General features: G+C 41.0%; 1 protein-coding gene across 2 annotated transcripts in view; it reads right to left on the bottom strand.

Annotated features, from left to right (window-relative positions):
• LOC146555171 (adenylate cyclase type 1-like) overlaps nucleotides 1-22,085 on the bottom strand; it is a 64,380-nt gene extending 42,295 nt beyond the window's left edge. For both annotated transcript variants that reach the window (XM_085251809.1, XM_085251808.1), the window contains exons 1-4: nucleotides 21,302-22,085; nucleotides 19,503-19,652; nucleotides 14,228-14,346; nucleotides 8,836-8,947 (exon numbers count right to left, since the gene is read on the bottom strand). In XM_085251809.1, the coding sequence (XP_085107935.1) occupies nucleotides 8,836-8,947; nucleotides 14,228-14,346; nucleotides 19,503-19,652; nucleotides 21,302-21,916 (996 nt within the window). In that variant the 5' untranslated portion in view covers nucleotides 21,917-22,085. The remainder of the gene's footprint in view (nucleotides 1-8,835; nucleotides 8,948-14,227; nucleotides 14,347-19,502; nucleotides 19,653-21,301) is intronic.
• Between the last annotated feature and the right edge of the window lie 3,123 nt (nucleotides 22,086-25,208).

Raw genomic sequence — 25,208 nt, 5'->3', positions numbered from 1 at the left:
GCTATGGTTAGGTGAAGGTTAGTGTTAGGCATGTGTCTGTTGTGGTTAAGTTTAAGTTGAGCCCGCAGGGAACTAATGTGTTGTGTAGCATACAGCAGCCAGACAGGCTCAGCAGCTGTGACAGAGCTGGTTTGAAAGAGAATTTCTCCCTGGCTAACACGACGGGGTATAAATCTCAATTAGGTTGCAGCTGCAGCTACCCACAAATGCTCACACACATGCACCCAATATATCCTCATCACAAGGTTTCTATATAATGGCTTGCTGAGTTTCAAAGCGCTGCTAGCAAGACACATAACTCGTATCTTGCTCTTTTCACCCTCGGTCTATCGCTCTCTCTATGTTAAGCCACGACTGATTGCTGAGATACAGAATGAGCTCATGACGGATAATCCTGCCCATCATGTGACTTGTGTGCGTGTCTGCATGTAGAAAGCAGGAGTAAACTGTCTCTTGGCCTCATGGAAGAGGTCAAGCATGTGGTAAAGAGTTGAGTGTGAGTGCAATATCTTGGACAGGACTGACTTCTAATGGTACAGTCTGTTTTCTCAAGGCCACAGCCTCTTTGTACCTACCAGAGGCCAGAGAAGTGCTGAATATTAGCAACAAATGTTACAGGAGCAGTGACCAAAGCACCTTGTTTAGTATAATGAAAAGATCATAGATCAAATACATCCATTCACAATGTTAACTCTGCATGTTTATAATGACTATATACAATCATGTGACAAAGAAAGTTCTTACAGGATTCTGTGCAGTCCTCTGAAAAAGCTAAGTACACCCTCTGATTGAGTAGCTTGTAGAACCATGTTTTGAGGCAGTAACTTGAAGTAATCATTTACTTCATGACTTTATAAGTTTCTCACATTGTTGGGAAGGAATCTTCTTCTCACACACACATTAACACTCCACCTCCTCAGCCCTGCTCATCTCCCCTCTGTCTAGAAATCGATACTGTCATCTCTTCCTCTCTCAGCCTCCCAATTCCTTCTCTTTCTTGACTCCCTCCTCCTCCTCCTACATGTCAGTTAACCTCTCCAGCTTTACTTTCACTTTTTGGATCAATACATGACTTGGCATAATAAATGAGCTCCAGGACTAAATAATACATTTTGTTTTCTTGGAGGCTTCTTCGGAACAACGTGCTGAAAAAAGGAGCTCACCAACTGTTTGGACTCGCTGCAGCCAGCCTTCCTCCCTCACTGTAGGCTGTGAGTGTGATGGCTCAGTGACATTACTTCTTTTTTTTTTTAAAGCTACTTTGTTTTGCAAGTTTCACCATCCCATATACTTGCCTCACTGCAACTAAAACCACATAGACTTACAAATACAACATTTGTATGCAGATTCCTCATTTTATTGATTTTTAAAGAGACAAATCCACCTCTGCAGAATGAACTTTTGCACATGCTGTAAGAAGTGAATTTTCTGTTTTTCTATGACAAAGTAAAACGTAATGCTGCATTAATATTCTAAAAAAGGACTGTTCATATGAGAGGCCTCAGTTTGTTACAGCTGATGTAGTTAATAAGGAAATTGTAGGTTTCCCATTAAATTGTTTTACATATTTTACAATTTCAGTTTTAGTAATATAGAAAATTAATGGTACAGTGAGACGGCATCACTGACGACAGATATGGTAAATGGACTACTACGGTCATAACCAGTAGTGGTCAAGTTACTTGAAAAGTAATCAGTAACTAATTACTGATTACTTCCCAAAAGAGTAATCCCGTTACTTTACTGATTACTTATTTTCAAAAGTAATTAATTACTTAGTTACTTAGTTACTTTTTAAAAACACCATTTACAACCTGAAGAGGTGATAAAGCGATAGATCTTTCAGCCCAATTCTACTTTTTCTGCATAATCCATCATACAAAATGTAATCAAATGGAAAAGTCTCTTTTTAAAACTTGTTTTATTAGTTTTAACCTTTTAACTTTATGCATCAAGCAAAAATTTAATTATATGCAACATTCTCTGACTGGAAGAAATTTGTTTAACATTTAAACTTATTTTCTGCACATTCCAGCACATAATTTTTTTGTGTGTGTGTTTACACTCAGTCTTTCAAATAGATGCAAGTAAAACACAGCAGAAAATAAATAAAGTCAAAGACTCAGCGGTCCTGTTGCTCTATTTTCACCTGTAAAACAGGAGTGGCGTAGGCAGAGGTTTGCCCTGGTGCAGGTGTGCCGCAGCGCTCAGTGAAAGAATCCGCGAGTTTCTCTGTGAGTTTCCCATTACGTCGTAGCGCACTCGGTGCTCGCTTGGAAGTTTAGGGGGTTTTTTTCGCTTTAAAAAGAAGTTTTCTTCCCACGCACAACGGACGCTAATGTTTTTGTCTCTTTTTTATGGAATCAAACTCAAAATAAGGTCAGTACTTCCACGCTTTAAACGCTGCACGCTCATACTCTCTCCCGCACTCGATATGTGATCCACTGTTGATCTGCACACAGCTGTTGTCACGAACGTCGCACTTGCTTACTTCACTGTCATGAGACATTCTCGCAAAAAAATCATGGTTTTAGTAATGCAGTAACGCAGCGTTCCTACGGGAAAGTAACGGTAATCTAATCACCGTTTTTGCAATAGTAATCCCTTACTTTACTCGTTACCTGAAAAAAGTAATCAGATTACAGTAACGCGTTACTTGTAGAGATGGGCAGTAATGCGTTACTTGTAACGTGTTACTGCCCATCTCTGGTCACAACACCTAGTATCATTTATGCGGCCCTGATTTGTAATCGCACAGCTCCGAGATCAGGTGAGAGCTGCGTGATCAGGGTGGTGTGGCCATAAGCTTTTACACTGATTAATTGTAGCATTGAGGTCATTGTTTAAAAAACTGCCTATTACACATTGTTATTTACTATTTAAAATACAAAAATTTATAGCATTATATCACTGAATTACTTCAAGTAGAAAGTGCATTATTACATGGCCCTATTATTGTAGGGTCCATCTTACAATATAAAGTGCCTTGAAGCGACTGTATAAATAAAATTGAATTGAATTGAATTGAACATGGCCTAAGATAATTAACACTACTTAACAATATGAAGTTTAGGCTACACACGTCCTTGTCCTAATGATTGTACACAAGAGTTTTCTGTCAGTCAGAGATGGGCAGTAACACGTTAAAAGTAACGTGTTACTGTAATCCATTAAATTTTTTTTAAGTAGTGAGTAAAGTAAGGGATTACTATTGCAAAAAGTAATTAGATTACTATTACTTTCCTGTAAGCACGCTGCATTATTGCATTACTAAAATGTGATTTTGTTTGTCAGTGTCTCATGACAATGATGTAAGCACGTGCGACGTCCATGGCAGCAACAGACATGTATAGATCATTAATGAATAATATGAAGTGCAGCAGAGAGTACGACCATGCAGCGTTTAAAGCTTGGATGTACTTAAATTACTCAAAGTTTTAGTCCATAAAAAGTGACAAAAACATTATCATCCGCTGTACATTCTGCATGGGAAGAAAACTTCTTTCTACAGCGAAACATTAACCTTCAAATCTGAGCAAGCACCAGCACGCTGCCACAGGAATGTGAAATTCACAGAGAAACCCACGGATGCCCCCACTGACATGATCACTGTGGCACCAGGCAAACCTCCACCCGCCCTACTCCTGCTAAACAGGTGAAAATAGATTTAAGAGCGACAGGACTCAGTGCTGCTGAGTCGTTGATTTTTTTTTTTTCTGTGTTTTACTTGCATCTATTTGAAAGAGTGAGTGTAAACACAAAACATTATTTTATTTTATATGCTGGAATATACAGAAAATAGGTTTAAATGTTAAACAAATTTCTTCCAGTCAAAGACTGTTGCATATAATTTAATTTTGCTTGATGCAATGTGCATGAAGTTAAAAGATTAAAACTAATAAAACAAGTTTTTAAAAGAGACTTTTTCATTTGATTCAATTTTATATGATGGCTATGCAGAAAAAATAGAATTGGCAAAGGTCTATTGCTTTACGTATTCAGGTTGTGTATCATGTTTTTAAAAAGTAGCTAAGTAATAAAGTAATTAATTACTTTTGAAAATAAGTAATCAATAAAGTAACAGGATTACTTTCTTGGAGAAGTAATCAGTAATTAGTAACTAATTACTATTTTCAAAGAACTTGACCAAGACTGCTGTCAGTGCTTAAGTGTTAACGATAAGATGACACCAAAGCTGGTGAAAGAGCGCTTGACACAAAAAACACTGCAGAAAAATACACAGATAGAAATGAAGGCTACAAGCCTGACTGTATATACTAACAGCATTTTTGTTAACATGTTTTCTTTGCAGGTGCTTGGAAAGAGCTGATGTCATGTTACCAGCGGTGGATAGCTGTTGCTGGTTTGGGCTGAAGTTTGTACATTCTTGTCCTTTTCCATGGAGTAAAGTCTACGTAATGTTCACGTCTCCATTACTCAAAAGTTGTAAACCGCTTTCCCATTTTCCGACTATTTCCAAAAAAAAATTAAATAAGCAGATTATAGTAGAAATCCATCTATCCGTCCTCTTCGGCTCATCCTTATCAGGGTCACGGGGAGGCTGGAGCCTGACCTGTCCAGGGTCACCCAGTCTGTGGCAAGGCTAACACAGAGAGACAGACAACCATTCGCACTTACATTCACACCTATGGCTAATTTGGACTCATCAGGTAACTTAATCCCACTAATTATATGTCTTTGGACTGTGGGAGGAATGGTATATACCAGATATCAACACAATTTCGATCTGCTCCTCACGTGTTAACCTCTTCAACATGTCAATGGCTGTGAACAAAGGCAAACTTGTAAATAACTCATGAAAGAATAAAGTTACGTTGAAACCAAGCACACCATTGTTTTTCTTGTGACATTACCAATATGTCTGATGTGTCACATGGCACTCTTCCTACTGATAAAACAAAAGTTGTATCCAAGATGGCCGACTTCTAAATGGCCACCATGGTCACCACCCATCTGGAAGAGTTTGCCCCCTCATATATACTAATGTGCCACAAAAAGGACTTTAATATCACCAACCATTCCCATGTTATTACGGTGTAGCCATATAAATGGCCCATCCTGTATACAACAGCAGTTGAAGTGGATCCGGCATTAAAATATGTACAGCAACTGTGGGAAGATCAAAGCAATTTAACAGGTGTGCCCTGTATACAGTGAACCACCAAGATCGCTGCCAGGAGTGCAGCTCAGCTTGATTGTCAGTGCACACTCGAATATCAGAACAATTGAATGAATGGCTGTGCAATGCTCAAACTCTCACTTAGCTACAAAGTGTCATTTAGTTGTGTGATGGACTAAAAAAATGCCTTCAAAACTTTTTTTTCTCTTTTTTTTTGTTATCCTCCTTAATGAGTTGCTGATGTCGCTGAATAACCAATAAGAAAACAGCATTACCTACACATCCCAGTATCACCCTGTATATACTGACTGAATGAGCCAGCGCAAGAAGTCAGGCCAATCATTCACCTAATTATTTTTTCACCAATTAACCAACTGGCTCTCTCTGCACTGAAGACTGCAAACAGCCAAATGGGAGATGACGCACTCTTGTGGAAGAGTTTGACAGCAAGCTGTCGAGGATATGAATGGCTAACAACATGAATATCTGAAGTGGGGAGAATGTGAATGCTGTTTCTGCCACATATACAAATAATAAAACCACTAATGCCTTTCATATCATCATTTTTGGTCTATTTTTAGTTTATTTGTAAGTCTCATCACTGTCACCAACTGTGTGTTAATGCAAACAACTCGTGATCGAAATGAATAAAGTATTAAAGCAGCAGATTACAGTCAGCACTTTGCTTCCAGGCTCTGAGATCATCACTCCTCCAAATATGCTATATATTAAATTAGGGAGTAATGAGTAAAATATCTCTCCCGGAGCCTGCAGGTGGATGATGTTGACGAACAGCACTTAAGAGTGCAGCAGTATTTGCATGTCAGAAGGAGAGATGGGGAATCCTACAGCTTAAATAGGCCACCAAAAGTGGAAGGATGTATTTTCTAAGTGACATGAGGAGACTGGAGCATAGTATGTGTGTCCAACTAGAGTTTCCTTCTTCAACTACCTCCCAAGCTTACATCCATTAATAAATTATTGTTACTAGTTCCAGTAATACATGTTACATGGGCTTGGCTAGCTCCCTATCACTGGAAGCTAAACAGAAGCTTGACATAAGTTTACTCTCTGTGCTGTGGAGACAGTCTGGCCTGAGATTTGGTCCCACTGTGGAGCAGTTTATAGTACCTTTCAGACTGTTCTCACCCAACAAAATCCGTAGTTGGTTTCTACCTACAGCAATTCTTGTAACCATGTTGAAAAAGAAAAAGGCCACAAAAATTAGTAAATTTCACTAACTTCAAAAATACATTAATATACTGCTCGAAAAATATCAAACGGACACTCTTTAATCAGAGTATAGCATCAATTCAGTTAAACCTCAGGGATATCGATCAGGTCAGTGAAGTAGCAGAGAGGTTGTTAATCGGTTTCGGCTGCTTTGGTATTAATTTATTGTTGGACAGGTAGTCCAATTTCACCAGGATACCACATCAATACATGCTATTACCTGAATGTGAAGGTTTCAATCAGAAATAGACTTTTGAGGGTGGCCTGGGGGCCTGACATCCTCCAGTGGGCCCTGTGCTCACAGCCCGGCACAGTTAGCATTTATGCCGTGTGCTTTTCAAGGGTTCAATTCAGTTCCATTCAATTCAAATTTACATTTGCATAGCACGAAATAAAAACAACAGTCGCCTAAAGGTGCTTAATATTGTAAGGTAAAGACCCTACAATAACAGAGAGAAAACCTCAACAATCAGACGACCCACTTGGCAACTGTGGGAAGGAAAAACTTGCTTTTAACAGAAGGGAACCTCCAGCAGAAACAGGCTCATCTACTGCAAATGTTTGGGGCTAAAGACAGGAAGATCGGTTCACCCTGAGCACATATGGACAGATGTGAAGGAGTCTGGAGAAGCCATGGAAAACATTAAGCTGTCTGTATCATCATTCAGTATGACCGCTATGGTGGTGGGTCAGTGATGGGCTGAGAAGACTAACAACAGACCTCAAACAGGCTAGGTAACAGCACCCTGACTGCCATTAGGTATCAGGATGATAACTTGGACCCGGTTTCAGACCCCACACTGCTGCAGTGGGTCCTGGGTTCCTCATGGTGCATGGCAATGAAACCTGCACCAATCTCTGGGACATTATGTTTTGGTCCATCACTGGTGTCTTTGAATTCAGCTCTCTGCAGATTGATAATCAAGATGATGAATTATTCAATTATTATTTCCATCCTTTTAAACCTAACACATTACGCAGTCCACATGGGTTAGATATCCAGCATGTGTTTTTTCCCCCAATTTTTTCCTTTAGCTTTTTGAGTAAAGCATTTAATTTATTTTTTGTGGGGGATTTTTCATCTTGGTGCTTTTAGGGGTTGGGTTTTCTATAATGCTGAGTGCACATGAAAGGATAAAATAGTTATCCATAAATCCCTTCCAATTGTGCTCCTTGCTGCTTGTTAAACTGCTGTTGCTTTCACTGCTAGGTATTGTAATGACAATTGTAAATTGTAATTTACTGCATAATGTGTAAGTGCTCAGGGTAACTGAGTTACAGTTTTCAGTTAATAAGATCAAATGCATTTCTAGCACCTCTTTTGCTAGCTGTGTAAATAGATGACTATTTGATGATGTATCTTCGGTGACACACCAATATCAACAAGTGGCTACCATATTAGTGAAACTCGGACATTTGAATCTGACAAAGTGGAATTCTGAGAATGGAAGAATTTACAGCCAGCAATTGGTATTTAATCTCAATCAACTGCTCTTGTATCCTGAGAACAGGTGTCACGGGGTGGAAAGAGACAAGTTACCTAGGGTTTTTTATTGTGCATGTTTTGCTGTGTTTTACTTTTTTAATATTTTAATATTGTACAGTGTTTTATTTTTATGGATTTTATTGCATGTTTTTATGGTATTCATTGGAGGAGCCCAATAAGAGGGATGGGAGACGAGGAGGCAAAAATGGTGGAGTGAACTGTATCAGGCGGCGGCGGCAACAAGCCCAGACGGGGCTGGTAAAGGTTGGCGTGCAGGACGTGGGAGAGCAAGACGACGCCAGCGAGCAGAGAAGCGGAGGGAGCTGTTCTGCTGCTGGAATAACTGGAGGCCAGATCACGGTGGGGAATCAGTGGCCAGAGGGACAGCGCCCTAACTCCCACGGCGAGATGGGCTGGTGCCGGTTGGCGTGCTACAGGAAAGCGGCGGGCAGAGTTAAGAGCTCTGCCCATCTGGGGTAAGTCTCACGACTTATCCAACTACAATAACCGTAGCCATTAATAAGAATAGTGACTGTCGCTGCCCCTCTCTTCCAAAACCCCGGAGCGGAAACACTGATAGGACGGCGAGGACGCCGCCGGGTTTTCCCTTCTTCTCCGATTGGCTGGATTTTTAACTTTTAGTGACTTTTACACCGTGGCGGACGCCACTGGACTTTTAATGTTTTTGTTTTATTGATTTTTATTGTGAGTTTTCCCTGGCCAGGGTTGTTTTAATTGCTTTTGCATTTTTAACTGTTTTGTATAATAAATTATATTTTAGTGACACAGTTTTTAATTCAGTGCATTCCCTTGGCTGCTCCACTGCTCCGTCCATTTTTGAGGAGTGTTTCCCTTCTAGAATAACACCTGTGTTAAATCACAATTCCATCCTTTACACAGGCTTAATGTGATTTTCATGGTCTTTGCTATTAATTAAGTATAGATAGTAGCCAGAGAGGAAAGGGAGAGGACTTACTGTAGCCAGTTCATCAAACTTCCCAAAGAGTTCATTGAGCAGCTTGACCAGTTCCTGAGCTGTACACTGAGAAGCCAAGCTGGTGAAACCCACAATGTCTGCAAACAGGATGCTGTCGAGACAGAATGAAAAAGAGATTTTAATCTAAAGTGAAGCGCTCAGTTCACGATGACAGCTGATTTTGATTCCTCCTGCTCTCCCTCCTGTTCACCATCAACCAAACATGTTGTGGTTCTCAATTCAGTAAAAAAAATACACTCAACAAGCAAGGATGGGATATGTTAACTGTACAGAGCAATGTTTTTCTTTAACAAAACAATACCAACAGATCACACAGGAGCGACAAATTGACTAATAGTGAGCAAACAGCAAATACTATAATCCAATCTCTGATAAGTGAAAGCATCTTTTAGGCCAAACACTAAATCAATTACGGAGCTAAATTGCCTGCTTCTGGCTAGCTGCTGAAGTGGGGTGGAGGAAGGTGTTGAAAGCTACTTAGCCCCTCATTCATTTGCTCAGAGGCAGGCCAGATGGCAGCAAAACAAGGTGTTATGGATCTTATTGACTCAGTGGAAAATCACTGCTCTCGGTGGAGTATAGGGATCAGAGCCGGCTTGTGCTGTGTGGAGCTGATCATAATGGCCTAGGTTTACTTTTATAGATACCGCTTGAGAAATAATGACACATGTTTTCCCCATAACCTCCAGCCTGTGAGGTTTTTAAGTAGTAATAAGGATATTATGCTACATGTGTTAGGCCTTCTATTCTTTTGTGATACCTTTTACAGTGGCAGATTGTAGTTTGATTTAAGACAGAGGTAGGCATAATCAGGCTTCTAGTTTACAGTCAAACAACAGCTGCTTGCATATCATTTAGCAGACTGAGCTAATTTTAGCTGCAAGAGTTGATTAAAATAGTTTTTTTCTTTTTCAAATGCTTCTGTTGACTAATTTCTAAGGAGACCTGTAAGATTAGTCTTAATTTCTATCATACATTTACTGTTCCTGCATCGTCATATGAAACATGTCAAACTTCAAATAACGAGGTCCCCTGTTTCCACTCCTGGCTCTGTATAATGTCAGTGACAGCACTAATCCCTGGTACAGCAAATTCAAGTTGACAATTTTCACAGTTTTTCCTAGTCAGAACTAATTTGTTTTCAGCACTACATCATTGCATCTGTCTCATTACTTTTTGCTAGATTTGCTGGAAATCAAACCTTCCCAGATGAAATAAATAAAGCAGAGTCAATAATCTTAGTGTAAACCATGTCATCATCAGTGAAAAATGCAATGTTAGAGAGAAAACCCTAATGAGCAGGCGCTTGGCAATAGTAGGGAAAAAGAACTCGGTTTAAACAGGAAGAGATCTCTGGAAGAACCAGGCCATTCATGTTAGTAATCTTGGGCATTCCTGTTCAACCTGTGGGTAAACCTTGACAGACTGTAGTTGCTAAGCAATGTTCTGGATGAGGGAGGGGAGGTTCAGTGAAGAGGAACACCAAACCTGACCACTAGGGATAAAATGGACCACAGATTATCCATTTTATATAAACAAATGACCAGTGCTCTAGTTTCTGTGTTTTCTCAAATGTTGTTAAACGGCTACAAAAACAGTCACAGAACAAATAAGACTACACACCAGACCAATTACACGATGACAAAATGTTTTTTGTTACACAGGCGCACACACATTCCCCTCAGTCACTAAAATGAGTGAAAGCTCGATAGCATGAGGAAGGCCTATTTTCTGCATCGTGACTGAGTAGCTGCACTCTTTTTTTGGCAGTACACTATAGTTCTTGAGGAGTCTGATGTATGCAAAGCTCGGATCACGACTGCCGCTCGACAGAAGCGCTCCGTTGTGCCATTTATCTTTGAATGGTGCTGTGCTGCAGATCGTGCTGATGTGTGTTGGGGGCAGTGGGGTAGAGAGGAGAAGGTGGCAGTGGTGCCGGAGCTAAATAGGTGTATGATCAAACGTTCTCAGGGTCACATCAAAAGGCGGACCAAATCTGGGGGGCTGTATGTCTCTGCTCTGGAACATGGAGGTGTTTTTTTTTTTTTCTTTTTCTTTTTTTACTGCCATGCGTTTATGTGTGTATGTGTTTCCAGCAGCTCCCCAGAGACGAGCGGGAGCATGCTCGCTGAGCACAGCCCCATGATGTTTGGCTGAGTGCCAGTAGAGGCTGGTGAACAGGCGGCGATGTTCCTGAGATGTGAGTGAGTGTGGGAGCCGAGCAGACAGACAGGCAGACAGTATGAGCAAGAAGAGAGTGGGGAGGATTGTCTCTTGACAGGAGTGCTGTTGATATGCTACCTAGTCCTCGACTCCTACCCTCAGCAGCACTAATACAGCTCTCCTATTCTTTTTACTGCCTCGTTGGAATGTAATCAGCTCAAAGTCAAGCCAAGTTCTCACACACATTTTTCATTACAAGCGCATTAGAGCTGGCCCATCCAATAGCTTTAAAAATTCACCTGTAAATATTAGCTGCTTGATGAGTAGATTACTTATTAATGATGTAAATTACAAAATGTAAAAAAAATCATAAAATGTTCAAATCAAACTCTGCTCAGATTATTGTTTTTTCTGCACAGCCAACAGTCAATGAGCCCAAAAGATGTTTAATTAACTTACTATATGTCTCAGATAAAGTTAAAAAAAAAAAATTCCAGATGTTTGAAACTTATAGTTTGGACTGGATCAGGTGAAGCTGAACCATTCCTCAGGGCATTTTCACACCTATACTTCAATTGCTTTAATCCAGATCAATTGATCAGTTTATTTGTTTTCACACAGAGAAAAATCCAACTGAACTCCAAGCAAATGAAAATGATTCCCTACAAACCACGTGAGAGTGTTAAGTCTGCTCATTGGGCAGAAGCAACAAAAGTAAATACAGGAAGAAAGTATTATGTTCTGGACTTGTAGAACATGGACAATTACAACTGGCACAGCTAGTTGCTAGCCCATGTCTATGGTACTTGCCTGCATTAAGAACACAAAGCATACGTGGTTACTGGACGTTTTTTAGCTCAAGCTTGCAAGGTACACCTGTTAGTCAGACAAATAAACTGCTCTCGAGTTTGTCTGGACCACCTTTTCCAAAGGGTCTCGACGCAGTTGTTTTGGTCCAAATCCAAGTGTGATTACTGTGTTCACACCTGGACAAGTGAACCACACTAAGTAGGAAAACGAATCAAAGTTCGATTTCAATGGACTAAACACCGCAGGTATGAAAACGCCCTAAGTCATGCTGTAATAGGCCTAGGATGCTGGGGATTTGTCATGATGTTGTGGACATTCATTCCTGTTAAATTCACATTGACACAAGTTAAAAATATTTGAACTTCAGTTAGCTTGCAGTCCTTTGCAAAAGGCTGTCAAATGGGAGTCTCCGATAGATGCCACTTACAATTAGAAATGGACGACAAGTTCACTGATGGCATTCGAGGGGACCCGCAATCGTATGCTTCAACTCCACTTTTATAGAGATGAAAAGGTTTGGAGATAGGCAAGAGAAATCGTTGATCATATTTCACTATACTTGAGTCCAGCTATTGGTTGTACTTTTCATATAATGGATTTACAACATGACTGCATAGCGACAAATAACTCAATAGAAAACTTCTATACTGATGCACACTCACCATTATGTTTAACTTCGTCTGTTTTGTTCTTTATCCATTTTACAGTCATGCCCGTTATTATCTTGCTTGAGTTTTAACACTGTTTGTATAAGAAACATTCTTGCACTGGAGATCTACTGCCTCTTAATTGCAACACCTTTTGTTAGTGAGTTTTGAAACTGAAGTATTTCATCTGTCATTTTGTCTCCTTTGGTGCGATAGGGTGCAAACTTAATCATTACCTCACTCTAGCATCTAGCTCTTTTAGTTGCTCGATGGGACCGCTGTGTTCGACAGATAGCTGCTAACAGTATTTTCCCATTGAAACAGTAGATTTTAGGGCTCCTTTACAAATGAAACAGCTGCTTGCTGATGCTGAAAATGATCCCATGAAACCAGTGAGTGTGAAACTAAACAGCTCGAAAATGAGCTACAAATAAGCAACAAAAATGCGATGGGAGCTGGAGATACTCTGTTTGATCACTTAATGTTAAGTTTGACCAAGTCTGCTTTCTCAAACTTTTCTGTGTTGAAATTGCAATTTAACAAGCCACAGTCATGTGAAAAGGACATTTCCACAGGATTCTAACCAGACCTGTGAAAAACTGAGTGCATTTTTACTGCCAGGAATTAAGAGGGTAAGTAGCAGTCAAGTGTTGTGTGCCACGTCTATAAAACCAGGGGGTTTGTTCATTTGCTGGAGCATTCAGGTGGGTATAAATACAATGCCACAAACAAAAGTGGAAATACCAGCAAATTCATCATCAGACTTTGCATAGTTTAGAGAAAATGCAAAATATGCAAGGACTATATGTCCGACTCTACACGCTCATTTAGCATATTTAATGTTGTAGGAGAACAAGAGGCCAAAATAAGACCAAAGTACCAATTTTAAAACATGGTGGTGAGGAGAGGTGATGATTTGGCCTTTTTTGAAACTACAGGACCAAGACAAGCCATCTGTCTGACAGCTAAAGCCTGGCTAAAATTGACTAATGCAACAAAAGACTGAAAAAGAAAATAATCAAGGTTTTGCAATGGCTCAGTCAAAGTCCAGATGTCAACCTGACTGAAATTCTGTAGCTGGACATTAGAAGAGGTGCGCATAAACAAATGCCTCTAAACCTCTGTGAGCTGAAATAATGTTGTGAGGAACAGTGGGCCAAAAGTCCTACAAAACAATGTGAGAGATTGATGAAGTCATACAGTAAAAGATCAAGTCATTCAATTTATTGCTGCTAAAGATGGTTGTACAAGCTAAGCACATGGGGTGTGCTTAGTTTTTTATAGGACTGTATAAAAATCCTGTGAAAACGTCCTTTTTTACATGACTGTAAATAAACTTGTGTCTAACTGTTAAAGGAACTTTTGATTTAGAGTCATAAAGATGTTCCAGTATGTGCCCTCATCAAAATGATCTCACCAGGGCTTCTAATAAAAAAAAGCTCAGGTTTTAATCTGTTACACTTAATGTTTAAAGTATCGAAAATATCTGTTTTTAAAGCAAATTTTTTGCATCTGCAATATGTATGTGAGGCAGGAAAGACAATTATTTTTAATCTGTTTATGGTGGCAACAGCACTCTGCATTGCCCCCTGTAACCTTTATGCTGCCTGATTGCATCTGCGTTAATGGCTAATCTTAATTGCTCTGCTTCTATTCTTGACCTTGACGTCACAACCAGTGACACCTGGATCAAAACACTCCAGTCGCTCCGCACACGTCTGTGGTCCACAGTTGTCATGACACCCCCATACCTGACATTGTCATGACGTTGGATGTAGATCTTATGAAAGATCCTCTCAGGCGGCTTCAGGAAGTCCTCCTTCATCTCCATGGCAACATTCCTGGGCAGTAGGCTCATTAGTAGACGCTCCTGAAGAAGAAAGGGTTAAAAGAGGAGAGAAGGATATAAAGTGTATTTTTGTATTCAAGCATAATAAGTCATTTTGTATTGCAGTTGCAGATATCTGCGAGCAAAAAAAACAATCACAAGGAGGCTTTTTGGCAACCAATCAGGGAATACACATTATCCCAAGAATGCAGCAGCTGCCAAAGGATCAGCGACCAATCTCTAGGCTTGCATGAATGGCAGTTTAGCAAACAGTTACACACCAGCTTCCATCAACCTTTAGCAAAAACTTTTTTTTGCTAAAGGTTTTTCCCTCATTACCAGTAGTTACCAGGTGGTTACAGACTTTTCTGTGTGCCTAATTCACTTGACTCCACATTGTCACATGTGCAAAATGGCAGACAAGTTATCATCACGTGTTTAGTGGTCATGTGACTGAAAAACCTTAATAAATCTTTCTTTGAGTACTGCCACCAGTATTTCACCAGACTCAAATTTTCCCATGCACATATCAGATTTAATGTATGTCCAAAAAGTAGCCTTGCTGACAGGCTACTTTTACAGTGCAGCCAAACCTGGAATGGTGGCTGAGTGTAGGTTAGTAAGCTAGTCACTTAGCCACTTAATTAGCCCACAGCTAAGGCTAAGGGGTTTAAAAATCATAGATGTTAGCCTAGTGGCTAGCTTATCCACCTAAGCTAAAGTAGTTGTTTGTCGTGGCAGATAGTAGCAGTTTCTCAGGCACGGCTGGCTGCCGGCGGAGCTCACGGGCGCGTCACTGCAACTCCCCCTGGCTTCTGCTCCGCGGCTGCTGAGTGAGCCCTCATCTGGGACTCTCCTCAGCTCTTTCTGGGACAGTGGCGCGGCTGCCCCTCTGTTGGTCTTCCTTGGTCTCTTGTGTTCTGGGGGCCTCTGGATGTCTGGAGTTTTGATCTCCTCCATACCTGCTTCATGCCCCCCCCCCCCCCCCCCACACACACACACACACACACACACACCCACCCTCTAGCAGATCATTACATGAAGGAACCTTTTTAAAAAAACAAGCGCGTCCATGCTCACAGGTGTACACACGGGTGATCACACCCACAAACTACACCCTTTTTGGCTCCTACCTCAAAGCACACTGTGTTCTGTTGATCTTATGTGCTGCACAATGATGTTTAATATTTAGTATTTACTGTCATATTCCCATATATCATTGTGATGTTGTTTATTCTATTACTCTTGTTCTCTTCTGCTTGTTTTCTTTTTTCTTTCTCAACAGGTGATCCAGGTGATTGATATATGCATTTTCTTTTCTTTTTTTCTGCCCATTCTGTTGGTTTTTGTTTTTTGCCCTTCTCCCCCGTCCCTCTTCTCAGCTGTTTCTCTTTCCCTCTTTCTTTCTCCCCTTCTTTCCCCAGTCAAGTCTGTCCCGTATTCAGCAAGTGAAAATAAAATAAACAATAAAAGGTGAATCAAATGGACCATTATGGCAAGGCTTGAAGAGAAAAAAAAAATAAAAAATAAGCAAGTCTTAATATAGAAAAAGCATTTACACAGCAGAGAACACTTTGAGATTCAAGGGGCTTTAAAACAGACACCCAACTGGTAATAAACATAACAAAGGAAGTAACAAAACCTTCCTTCCTGGTTTGGTGAAGTAGTGTCTTTGCAACAGCGCTTGCTGCAATACCGTTAGAATCCCAAACATTGCTTATTACGTGTTTCATTTTCTGACTTTCACAAATGAAATATTTTTTGGTTATTATGGATGACTATTTTTCCAGCATTCTTCTATGAATTCATTCATGGTTGAAAAAGATCTGAGTATGGTATGGTAGTTTCATGCCCATGTATGTCTAGAATGCAGCCCAGAGAACATTTGAAAGCTAATTTAATGACTTCATCAACAACATCCTTTCAGCACAGGCATAAAGTGGCATTTACACCTAGAAGCAGATTTGTTTTTGTTTGTGTGAATAGTCTCAGTTGCAGCGGCATGAAGTATGCTTGAAACTCTAGCAGGATGTCAAGCGGTTGTAAATGCACAATGAATCATCAGGCAGCTATGGTGAATAGCTGTTGAGTGGCAGGGTTATAAAAGCAGCCAGGGCTCTCCCGTGTCTCCCTCCAACTCTTTTTCACATAATACTTCCATTCACATCACTGCTCCTCACCTGAGAATAACACAAAGAGATACTGGAGAGCAGCTTTTAAAACAGCCATCATTCTCCATTATGGAGTCTGAGTGTGAGTCTGTCACTGTGTTTGTGTGTGCACGCATCTTTCCTGTTCTACATGTGTGCAAGGTGCGCAAATCATGATGACAACAGTCTGAATCGTTTTTTGTTCCGTGCTTTGTTAATGTATTTGACTTATGTGTAAGACAATAATTGATTTGATTGATTAAATAAATAATAATTTATTAATGTCTTCCACTTATCTGGAAGACACCTGTTAGATTCCAAAGTGGATGCAATGATGGAGTTGACTCTTGAAATGCCAGAAAGAAGTACAACTGTTATTGGCTTATTAGAAATATTTCAATGCAAATTTTACTTTTACATTGCTCAAAAACAAAGTTAACTTTTCTGGGCTTTTTTTTCTCAAACCAGAATCTAGCATGCATAAACTTCCAGAGCTTTAAAAAGAAAAGGTGAAAGTGAAAATATCAATAAAGAATGTACAAGAAACTTTTGTAGTCTGTATCTGATTTTTACTTTCATGACAACTGTGCGTTTTCTTTTTTTCTTTTTTAAAACATTTTTAAAAACCATTCAAGTTCAATTAAGGCTAAAAACCTCATATTGTTTGTTGTGCGATGGCTTTGATCGAAAGCTGGCTGCTGACTGCCAGGGTGCCATCTCAGCTACATCAAGGTCTGCTTGCTGTGTTTTGAGTGAATTTACAGTGTGATATTTTTGTGTTTCTTAACAATAATTAACAGGTGTAGTATGTCACCACCTATCTAACCAAGTTTTTTCAGCATTACCTGATAATTCAAGAAATCTACCTTATCATCACATTAGGACAGGGGTGTCGAACTCCCGGTGTCCTGCAGGTTTTTGATATCACCCTGGGTCAACACACCTGAATCAAATGATTAGTTCATTACCAGGCCTCTGTTGAACTGCAAGACATGTTGAGGAGGTAATTTAGCCATTTAAATCAGCTGTTTTGGATCAAGGACACATCTAAATCCTGCAGGACACCGGCCCTCGAGGCCTGAAGTTCGACACTTGTGTATTAGGATCACTTCTGGGTTTAAAAAAACAAAATATTTTTGACACCAAAAACACTGAACCAAATATTTCAAAGTCTTCAGATTAGAAAAAGCTATTGGGATGGTGTTCATTAATAGGCATTCGTCACTCTGCAGTTTCAAGACTTGATGTTGACATGACTTGCTACAGTAAGCCATCAGCTCATGCTAGCAAGCCTTGTTAGAAAGCTGCATTCATAGACTGTAGACGTGCAATGCTCAGACACACATTCTATATCTTTTAATTAGTGCTAAATAACATAAAATCCTTAAATGTCATTCAAAACTGAAGCAAACACTTTTTCTATTTTCTGTATGACATGAAAGTCAATATTATTTATCAGACACTTCAATTTAAAATGCTCCTAAAAGCAGGAGCATCACAAACACAGCACAGAGGTCCACTTCACGGAGTGGATTAGCAGTGATGAAGCCTAACAGACAGCTATGGTTTGCAGTTTACCTGTCAATTAAAGCAGCCACACCAATAATTCTTACCAGAATCCGGATGGACAAAGAAAGCCTCTGTACGGTTATTATGAATGCTTTTAAATTCTGTAGTTTCCAGCAGTTTTAAAATGGGAATCTATTGTGATTGACCTCCTTTTAGAATCAGCCCCAAGTGGTCATGCCAGGAACTGCAGTTTCTCACTTTCTCACACTCGAGGTTGGTGCTCATCCCAACTCAAATTACTTTTTTTTTTTGTTTGCTTGTTTTGTTTTTGTTTTGTTTTTCCATGGCCCATCAATGTCTCACACTTTCACTGATATCATGGAGTGTACAGTAAATATAATAATAATGATGATGGTCTAATCTGTCATTACCTGACAATTTCCAAAGTCAAAAATGAACTCCAATGCTTTTCAGTGCTCAATGGATGAAGCCATAACAGATATTGGGTTCCTACAACAGATCCATCTCCTTGACAACTGAGCCCACTCATGAAGATTGATGAAGGCTGCGGGATAGAGCAGAAAGCTTCAGACAATTCTCACGAGTGGACCTTGTGTCAGGACTGCTTTGTTGCAGTCACTGGCAAATTAAATATTCTGCCTCTCCCGGCTTGTGGGAAGGAAGAGGAAGCTTCACTATTGAACGGGGAAATCAATTCACCGCACAAGAAGTGCAGTGTGTAGTCCACACATGTTCAAGAGTCAGTGCAACTCGTAGAACCACCTGAAAGCAAACGCTCATTTGACCCACGTGATGGGAGATATTCAAGCCTGAGATGTTTTGCTCATGAGCACATCAGCAGAAGCCTGGTTGCTGTCTGTTGATAGATCCAAATCAGGGTTCTGCACATCTTTCTCTCAGTCAGATAAAATGTGACCTTTATTGGAGTAGGAAGGCCATGAAAGCAATCTGCTTGTGTAATTACCTGTCAGAAGGGAGGCTGTTACTGCTGAGGAAAACACAGCATATCATCATCTAATCTACAAAGCACAGGTGCTAAGTGTGCACGTGCACTTGCAAATGTTTGCTATAGCAAAGGTGAGATTCATATTTGGGCATATTTTGTACTGTACACGAGACAATCAATACTCTATAAATCAGTGGGTTTCGTGCCCATGGTGGGTGGGGAGGGTGCTGTGCAAAAGAGAGTGTTTCTGGTGTGTTAAAGTTGCCTGATGGTTCCACAGTTAAATCCATGTAGGTGTATGCAGAGGGGGTGGATGGTGGCGCTGGTGCATGTGCCACAGTAATTGTTCTTTCCTTAAATAGCTGCTGTCATAGTTACTGCGTGCCCGTGGGCAGGCTGTGAGAATACATTGGCACCTGAAACCTTCATGAAAAAAAAGAAAGGAAAAAAAACAACAACAAAAAACTCTTCAAAGACTGCAAAGGTTTTTATGAACATACGCGCTGCAAGATGAGCTAAAACGTGTGGCCGCTGTTTTCTGAACACCGGTGCGTCCGTGTGTGCCGCCTCACCTGCTTCTCGTTTTCATCCTCCAGCCTCAGTCGCTCCTCGATGCAGTCGCGGGCCTGCAGGAAAACTTTCCTCTGGGTGCGTTCAGTGAAAATCCTCACAAACACCCCTGACAAGTTGACACTGGTAAAGAGCACGGCGTTGGCCACCAGCTGCACAGACAAGAACAGACATGCCAAACAAAGCTGGCAGCATCCAGATGCTGTTTTGAAGACGACGTGTGTGTCTGCTGTGCATACTGCTAGATTAGATCATGGGACAGATTCAATGGCAGACATGAAGGTCAACACAGGATTAAAAAATTAATGTCAGGTAAGCATCAAAAGCTCTACAGAGGAATGGCTGGCAGACAAAGTGCATTATTGATAGAGGTTATCGATCCCATCCGACACCTAATTTGGAGATTGAACCCTGTAGTCAGTCCATGTCTTTGATTCTCGATAGGGTCAGAGGTGAAAGCTCAGACATGTGTAACCCAGCACAGCTGCACGAGTGATACATTCTCTGTTCTGTGACCAGCAAATTACAACCTCTTAAACAAAAACTGCTTTAGTCCGGTTATAACCAAACAGCTTTAGCACGATGGCTTCCAATTAAGGGGTTGAGACAGAAGATAAATTTGATGTGTGAGGAATGATTAACAGGAAATTCAATTTTCCCAGATTAGCGGGTGATTTTACACCCTCGGATCTCTAATATGAAAACAGAAAAAAAAAGATTTCTCTTTGGTTGAACAAGTCATGAACAAGTTCATTAGACATTGCAAAGGCCATGAGCTGGAAAGGTTAGGAAAAACTTCTATAAAGGTAAATGTATTTTTCCAAACAGGTTTCCTATTTAAATAAAGGGGAATCCTGTACTTATTCTGCACCTTCATCTCGTTGTTATGCTGATGCATTAATATACAGGGAAAAGTACTCAAAAGTTGTGGTTAGAGACTGGTCCCCGGTGTCCGGTGTGGTATAAACCACAAGAATACCCCGCAAAGACTACAAGTATGTCATCTTAGTGGGTACCTCCTCAGTGATGAGCTGTTTATACATCTAAAGGTGCAGTAACATTCTTTTCCTGAGTGTGTTACTTCTGATAGGTCAGGACCTTTGTTCTACTCCACGCTTATTGTTTGGTGAACACTGCGTCCTCCACACAAAGATTTAGCAGTGTTGTTGTGCTGTGAACTGGACAAACAGCAAACACAGCTTCACAAAAGATAATTTTTCATGGAACCATATTAATAAATACCCTTATATATATTTAAGGCTTAAGGATGTGTTTTTGGTTTGTTTGTTTGTTTGTTTGTTTGTTTGTTTGTTTGTTTGTTTGTTTGTTTGTTTGTTTGTTTGTTTGTTTGTTCTTACTTTTATCTACAATCTAATTCCTTGTCCTAGTGCTGAGCTGTATGTTGGACCCTGTAGGATCAGTGTTTCAGCATTGGCGGTTGAACAGCTCCCCCTCTACTTCATTACTGCTGGTGCGCAAAAGTGAAAGTGCTCGTTTCCAGCTTTACAACTACAGTGCCTCGCAGCTAAAATCGATCACTGACAATGTTTTTAACCTTTTCTCCTCCTGGGAATGTTGAGTAAGCATGCCGCCTCCCGGCACCAGTCTACATTCATGCGGTTACTTCGCAGTCCAACTAGGAGCTTCCCACGCAGCACAGGAGCGAGCTGCTTAAGCACACTTGGACAGAAGTTGTTGGAACTCAAACTCGCCACCTGCATACGGCCATTGCTTAAGTGAAGACACTGTTAAGCAACCGACTTGGATGGGTGACTGATCGGGGTGCGGATGCAGCACTTACTGGTCTCCATAGCCTCTGCTTCCTCCCCGTCACCGACGTGGCAATGACGATGAAGTGGGATGCCGCCAGCATCACCCCGAACAGCACGGCCAGCAGGGTCCGCACCGGCAGCAGCACGTAAGCCACGAGAGTGACTAGCATGAGCTGCCACACGCCTTGCTCAGGGGCAGCGGCATTCACCAGCTCCGACGTGCCCAAAGCCAGCGGGAACGGGCAACAGAGCAGCGCGAAGGTGAAGCTGAACAGCAGGGCCAGCTTCGCTATCTGCTGCAGCTGCGTCACCTGCAGGTACTTGACATTGGTGACGATGAACAGCGACAGGAACACCACGCAGTGCACCGGGCTGGAGCCCTTGGACAAGGTGAGACGCGGGCTGGACAGCAGCTCTACGAGGGACAGCGACGACGCGGCCACGATGAGCACAGCCAGCGCTTTGAGGGTGGCGGTCTGCTCCAGTTTCAGGTTGTAGTTCTGGAAGAGAGCCTCCAGCTCCTGGCTGTTGAACTCGTCCTCGCAGGCGATGGCACCCAAGGGTGCACCGGCCGGACAGTGACCCTTCCTCCGCCGCGTCTTGACTCTTTCGAATGGCATATCCTCCATGTTCCGGCCATTCATGAAGCGGGGATGGCGCACGAGCCGCTCAACTTTTAGGGAATCGAACCGGCACCATCTCCCGGTTCATGCGTCCCGGATGTCCGAGGTTCGGGGTCGGCGCCACAAGGAAGAGGGTGGCAGTGGAGGATACAGCAGGGCGCAGTGCGCTCTATCCACAGGTTGACGATTGTTGATCTGCCGAGTAGCCCGACTAGTGTGTGCCGCACGCCCCCCCCCCCCCCCCCCCCTCTCTCTCTCTCTCTCTCTCTCTCTCTCTCACTCTGTCGCGCTCTCTCTCTCTCAGACCACCTGCCTCGTTTCAGACAGGGTAACCAGCAATCCTGCGCTTCAGCGGGGCTCAGCGGTTGGGTCACGCTCGTGGTGATAATCAAAACACATTACCACGAGGTTCAGTGGGCATCATTCAATACACACACACGCACGCACGCACACACGCACAAAACAAAACAAAACAAAACAATTTAATCATCCTTTTCCCCCGCGTGCACTTTCCCCATGTGAGACACGGAGTAAACATTACATTCTGCACCGCGATCTTCTCCTGCTTTTCATTCACTTCGGTGAAATGTCAGCGGCTGAGTGAGAAGACAGCGGCAGAAACAGCGCTGGTGATTTCCCCTCGCAGTGTCTGCAGTCATAGCTGATGTAGTTCCCAGCTATAAATAGATCAGCTGCACCCGTGGATGTTCCAATATAGCAACAATTTGGTCTTTCCCGCAGCTCCACACCTCGTGTGTTTTATTGCAGTCAAGCGCCAGTTTTACACAGATAATTAACAGAAAATGATGCTTAGGCAGACAAGGTGGTAATTCCGCAGAGTGATAATAGCCCGAATTAAAATCTAAATGTGGCGCATTTTTGCAGAAACGTAAATATTTATTCGCATCTTAGTGCATTGCGCTGTAGGTAATTTAATTTGAGTCTGAGTTTGCACTTCAAGTTTCGAAGCTCTTGTCCACAATAATAGGTGGGATCGTGGTACAACAAGCGTATCATTATCGCTAAACAAACACAATGCAAAAACAACAGGTAGCGCTTCATAACACTCATCACTCAATACAGTTATTGTACAGCTCGCCAACATTTAACGCGGAATTATTCTAAATGTACCTTTCTGGTTCATGTTAATGCTTAGAATGAAGTTAAAGTAGAACTAGGAGAGTAATGGGCAGTTTTAAAGGAAAGGAAAAACAAATTCTAACGTCTGTATTTTATGTTTGTTTTGTTTGTTTGTTTGTTTGTTTGTTTGTTTGTTTGTTTGTTTGTTTGTTTGTTTGTTTGTTTGTTTGTTTGTTTGAAGTAAGAAGTAGCGTGGATTTGAAAAGAAAAGAAACACAGGCCATAGTGTAAGTATTTTGTTAAGCAATGATGGCTTTCGTGTATAATTACTATGTAATTACGCAGTATTCTTAAAGTTCCCTGACCTCTTCTTCTGACAATATAATTGTACATTACTAATAAGAATGTGGGCTGTATTATAGAGTATCAAAATCGCTACCTCTTACGTTGTCATTACACACTAATAGGCGGTGGACTATGTCATAAAGTATCCTGCCAAGTTGTAATGGGGTGGAATGTGCAATTAGTGCTTAAGTAAATGTTTTTTCAAGACTTGTACAGACAGGACAGCTTGTAAGGGGGCTTTCCCTCCAAGTCAGAAGGCACAGCTCTGAAGTAAAACGCCATTTACTGTGGAATAACTGTGTATTAATTTATGATAAAATGGAGTAAAAGGCTAAAAGGCCTGAAAAGTGGCAGCATCTGCTGAATCGGAAACACTCTGACAGGACATATTTTGCTTAAAAATATAAAAAATACATGTAAATGTATAAAAATATAAGAACCCAGATCTCTATGACACCTAAAAATGTCCATATATCCAAACAGAGATCAAATATAAAGATTTTATATGCTTTGAGCTGTTCTTGTTGTTAGTTTCCATGCTGACAGATCCATTTTGAAAAAAATAATGGCCTGAATTAGTGAAAGTAATACAGCTAAAAAAAGAATATGTAAATATATAAAACTCAAAGATTAACAGCAGGAAAAATGAAGCCATGCAGGGGCTGGAAATTACATATCAAAGGGGAGAAATATTTGAATTTGGTGTGAAATATGCAGATGGCTCAGCAGGAGTCTTTGGCGAAGGTTTGCTATGAAACATAAACATGTGCGCGCGTGTTGGTGATGTGTATATTATATGTGTCACGTTAATACACATGCACAACAGAGACAATGTGAAAGTCTGGAAAGAGCAGTGACCCTCATAAACATTTTTTACTTTAAAACAACAGGTGAGCCATCTGGATCCTGTTAAGACGGAATAGGTTCATGACCTTGTTGACTGACATGTGGCTTGTAGTCTTCTGCTAGGCTGCACATCCACTAATTTGAGTCACTGACCTGATCTTCAGAAGAATGTTAAAGTTATTGATTCCTTTTGGAGCACGTTCCCACTGAGCATTCATGTATGTGCCAGAACAAGCTTGATCAATAAAGGTTCCACCTGACAATCCACAGGATCTAAATGATCCACCACCAAAGTTCCAGTGCCAGACACCACAAGACAGCACCAGTGATGTCATTCCACGCCATTCCTTCTTTTAATGTTACGGTTGTGAGTAAAGATGGGGGTTTACCACATGCAAGAATAAAAAAAAACAACCCCAAAAAACCCCAAAATATATAAAAACCCCCAAAAAATAATTAAAAAAAATAAAATTATATATATATATACAGTTTCAATTCTCACATTTAATTTTTTCTCGGTTCGCACCTTCCTTTTAGTATAGTAGTGAATCAGGCCTTGAGGCCGTTATCATACAATCTTCTAACTAATCTTATGTGCATACATTTCCAAATGAAACACTGGTAAAAGCTGGGCTAGAGGCTATATCATATCAGGGTTACATTCGTCCTTCAGAAATAGCCTAAGCAAAAGAAACATAACTCTGTATGTGGCTGCCCTGGAATAATACATAAACCTCCTCAGCAGTGTGAAGCATCTTCTCAGCAACTGTGAGATCAGACAAAGCCAAAAATAACAAGCTTTTAAAATCTAAAAAAAGCTGCTGTTGAGTGCACATACATATCTTCGGAGGACAAATGCAGGTGTTTTGGTGCCCTCACTGATGACCTTGTTTGCTGTTGAACGTGTGCTTTAGATTGCTAAGATCTCTGGAGAAGTCAGCCAACTGGCTCATCAATGAAGAAGTCAATGTGAAGCACTTTGGGCTCCCTTAACAAAAAGTCTCTACATGCACACAGTCAATTACTACATGGTCAATATCCA

This window comes from Mchenga conophoros, linkage group LG17 (genome assembly GCF_057382185.1).
Source record: "Mchenga conophoros isolate Kocher_MC1m ecotype Shallow Benthic linkage group LG17, M_conophoros_male_GT1.1, whole genome shotgun sequence".
Classification (NCBI taxonomy): domain Eukaryota; kingdom Metazoa; phylum Chordata; class Actinopteri; order Cichliformes; family Cichlidae; genus Mchenga; species Mchenga conophoros.
Note: the sequence above shows the minus strand (reverse complement) of the source record. Positions and strands in the feature narration are given on the sequence as shown.